Source organism: Cucurbita moschata, unplaced genomic scaffold, assembly GCF_002738365.1.
Source record: "Cucurbita moschata cultivar Rifu unplaced genomic scaffold, Cmos_1.0 Cmo_Scf00078, whole genome shotgun sequence".
Classification (NCBI taxonomy): domain Eukaryota; kingdom Viridiplantae; phylum Streptophyta; class Magnoliopsida; order Cucurbitales; family Cucurbitaceae; genus Cucurbita; species Cucurbita moschata.
In genome coordinates, this window is record NW_019268594.1 from 664,262 (window position 1) to 667,447 (window position 3,186).

The window sequence follows — 3,186 nt, forward strand, 5'->3', positions numbered from 1 at the left end:
CTTTGACGAGAAATTAAAAAACCTGATTTTCTCTTTTATGGTCTAACATTCATGATTTTATTGAGGGTATTAGAGGCGAAATTGAAAGATTTGATAGAAGAGAAAAATGCTTACAAAACCCAATAAATCAAGAAAAATATAAAAGAAAATAGGAAAAAATAAGAAAAATCAATCGAAGTCAACCCTAAGGGGTAAATCACTAATGTTGGATGCGGCCCAGCATTGAAATATGTAGAAATAACGAGCATAAGTGCTTAAGATTCTTCTATTTAGAAGATCTCTTTCACGTTATTTTTTCTACTTCAATTATTTGTTTCGACCTATTTCAATCTTGGGCCACATCCAACAACATAGTCATATGGGTAATTGTGGATAGATTGACAAAGTTAGCACATTTCCTTCCTAGTAAAGCTACCTCTATAGTGGAAAATTGGGCACAAGCCACCTACACCGTGGACAATTGGGCACAAATATACATGAAGGAAATTGTTAGACTACATGAAGTTCGTGTGTCAATTATATCATATCGAGACCCACGCTTTATGTTGGTAATTTGGAATAGTCTTCAGGAGGGGTAGGTACTCACCTAGATTTTAGTACGGCTTTTCATCCACAAACAGATTGTCAAATGGAACGTTTATAAACCAGATCCTAAAAGATACACTACATGCTTGTGTATCAGATTTCATAGGTAGCTGGCACTTGAAATTACATCGAATGAAATTTGCCTACAACATCAACTTTAAGGCAACTATTGACATGTCACTGTACGAGGCTTTGTATGAAAAATGGTGAAGGACTCCATTTTGTTGGGACGAAGTAGGAGAACGAGAATTGGTTGGTCCCCAATTAGTTCAAATTACCAATGAGGTGGTGAAAAGATGAGGGCGAGAATGTGCACTTCTCAAAGTAAATAGAAAAGTTATGTTGATGTAGGGCATAGGAGCCTAGAACTTGGGGTGGGCTACATGTTGTTCCTATAGGTGACCCTAATGATAGGTGTTTTAAAGTTTGGACGCAAAAGCAAGTTGAATCTACACTTTATTGAACCCTTCGAGATCTTAGATCGTATTAGACTCGTTGCGTACAGATTAGCCCTACCATTGTCCCTCTCATCTGTGCGTACAGATTAGACTCGTTGCGTACAGTATTTCATGTGTCTGTACTTCATAAGTATCTGACCAATCCCACACATATGATAGATTATGAGCCCTTGGAGGTGGCAAAAGACTTGAGTTACGAAGAAAGACCAGTGAGTGTCTTGACACGTGAAGTACAGACTCTACACACCAAGGACATCGCTTTTGTCAAAGTGTTGTGGAGAAACCAGCAAATAAAGAAGGCTACGTTGGAAATGGAGGACAAAATGAGGGAGAAATACCCAAAACTATTTCTTAATGTAGACACTTTTGAGGACGAATGTCCTCTCTAGGAGGGAATAATGTAAAGATAGATATTTAAAAAAAAATCGAACCTCGAAAATTGCCAGATATCTGGCGAGGCGCTATTTTCGCAGATTCAAACTGCTCCACACCCCTCCATAAACTCCCAACTCACACCCTCCATGACCAGCACAATCTCGCCTTCACTTTAAAACTTACACGTGTAGCCGAGAGAGAAAAGAGATAGAGAGAAAGAGAATCCTCACGCCGATGACGTAATTTCTTACTCTTCGAGAAAGCCTCGACGTGGTAGTGGATGTAGCAGATCATAAGGAGTGTCGTTGTCACCATTGATAGCGTTATTGAATGAAGAAGGCGCCGTCAGAGATAAGTCATAAACGACCATCGAGAGAATCATCAAGAGTCGGGTTGAGAAGAAGAGATCCACGGGTTGAACACTCAGACTCGGGTCTGACCCATGGACCCACTTGCAACCTACTTCAACCCAATCCAGAAGCGTACGACCCACGACCAAATGGCCCATCCACTCTTTCACTGCCTAGACTGAACTCTTGAAGCCCGATTCGCTTGTTGACTTAAAGTCTGTGCCTTGACTTGAGTGACGACCCATGTCCCCTCGGCACTACACGTGCCTTGCACGTGTCTTGCTTCGAATTGCGGCTCATCTTGTCTTGGCTTGGCGTTTCTACTTGACGACCTAAATGGCTCGATATTCACATTTTATACTGTTTCTCAAGTTTTTGACCCCAAAGCCATTTTAGACGTTATTGAGGGTAGTTGAGGTAAGCAAGACTTCTTTTCCTTCCAAATAAACAATTTTAAAAAATATTAGGAGTATTTAAGTCACAGTGGCGTCTCTACTTTAAAAAAATATTACAAGTCTGTATGCTTAAATAATTTCTATTCTAATTTCCTTATCTCTAAAGCCATTAGCCCTATGTTTAAGGTTGATTAACATATATGTATTAAAATGAATAATCATATTAAACCAAGGAAAATTTAAGGAAGATAAGAGTGATATTTTTCCTTAAAATCTTCATTCATTTCAAAATGTAATGATTTTGCAATAAAAGAATAAAATCTGAGTTGGAAAAGACTTCCATTTTTTGGTGTTAAAATTTTGTTATAAAAATGAAGAAAAGTAGAGAGCAAAAACCAGACATCCTAGAAGAAGAGAGAAAAATGGGTTTGAATTCATGGCATATTGCATGTTTTGCGTTCATTACCATTTTACTTTGCATTCCTAAATGTTATACCCAAAATGTGTTCAATATCATGCAATTTGGTGCAAGAAATGATGGACGAACCGATAGCACTCCGGTAAACCTTTTTTTCTTATTTCATTTTGTGAGAACATTTCTTATAAGGGTGTGGAAACCTCTTCTAACAGATGTGTTTTAATATCGTGAGTCTGACGGCAATATGTATTAAGCCAAAACAGACAATATTCGTTGACCATGGGCTTGAGTTGTTACATGTTTTATATTTCTTTTAAAAGGTTTCGAAAAATATAAGAGTTAGAGGTTGAAGCATTCTTAAAATGTTTATGTTATTTTCAAAAACCCATTAGAATTTGAGTTTCTTAGGTCTCCTTTCTCATTTTTTATTTTATTTTATTTTATTGTTTTATTATCTCTCTACAAATATTTTCAAAATTCTAACCACATTATTTTTTAAGAGGCAAAAAACTACAAAGGAAAACAATATCAAAGGGAGCTTAGCTGTTGATTTTGTTTCTAGGTTAAGAAAATAAAGGCTTTTTTTTTTTTTTTTTTTTTTTTAT

The 3,186-nt window shown here is 36.8% G+C and overlaps 1 protein-coding gene across 1 annotated transcript in view; it reads left to right on the top strand.

The window, feature by feature from the left end:
- Nucleotides 1–2,678: 2,678 nt before the first annotated feature.
- Nucleotides 2,679–3,186, top strand: part of LOC111438610 (exopolygalacturonase-like) — a 38,834-nt gene continuing 38,326 nt past the window's right edge. Inside the window, exon 1 of the mRNA XM_023076478.1 lies at nt 2,679–2,723. Within this exon, the coding sequence (XP_022932246.1) occupies nt 2,679–2,723 (45 nt within the window). The remainder of the gene's footprint in view (nt 2,724–3,186) is intronic.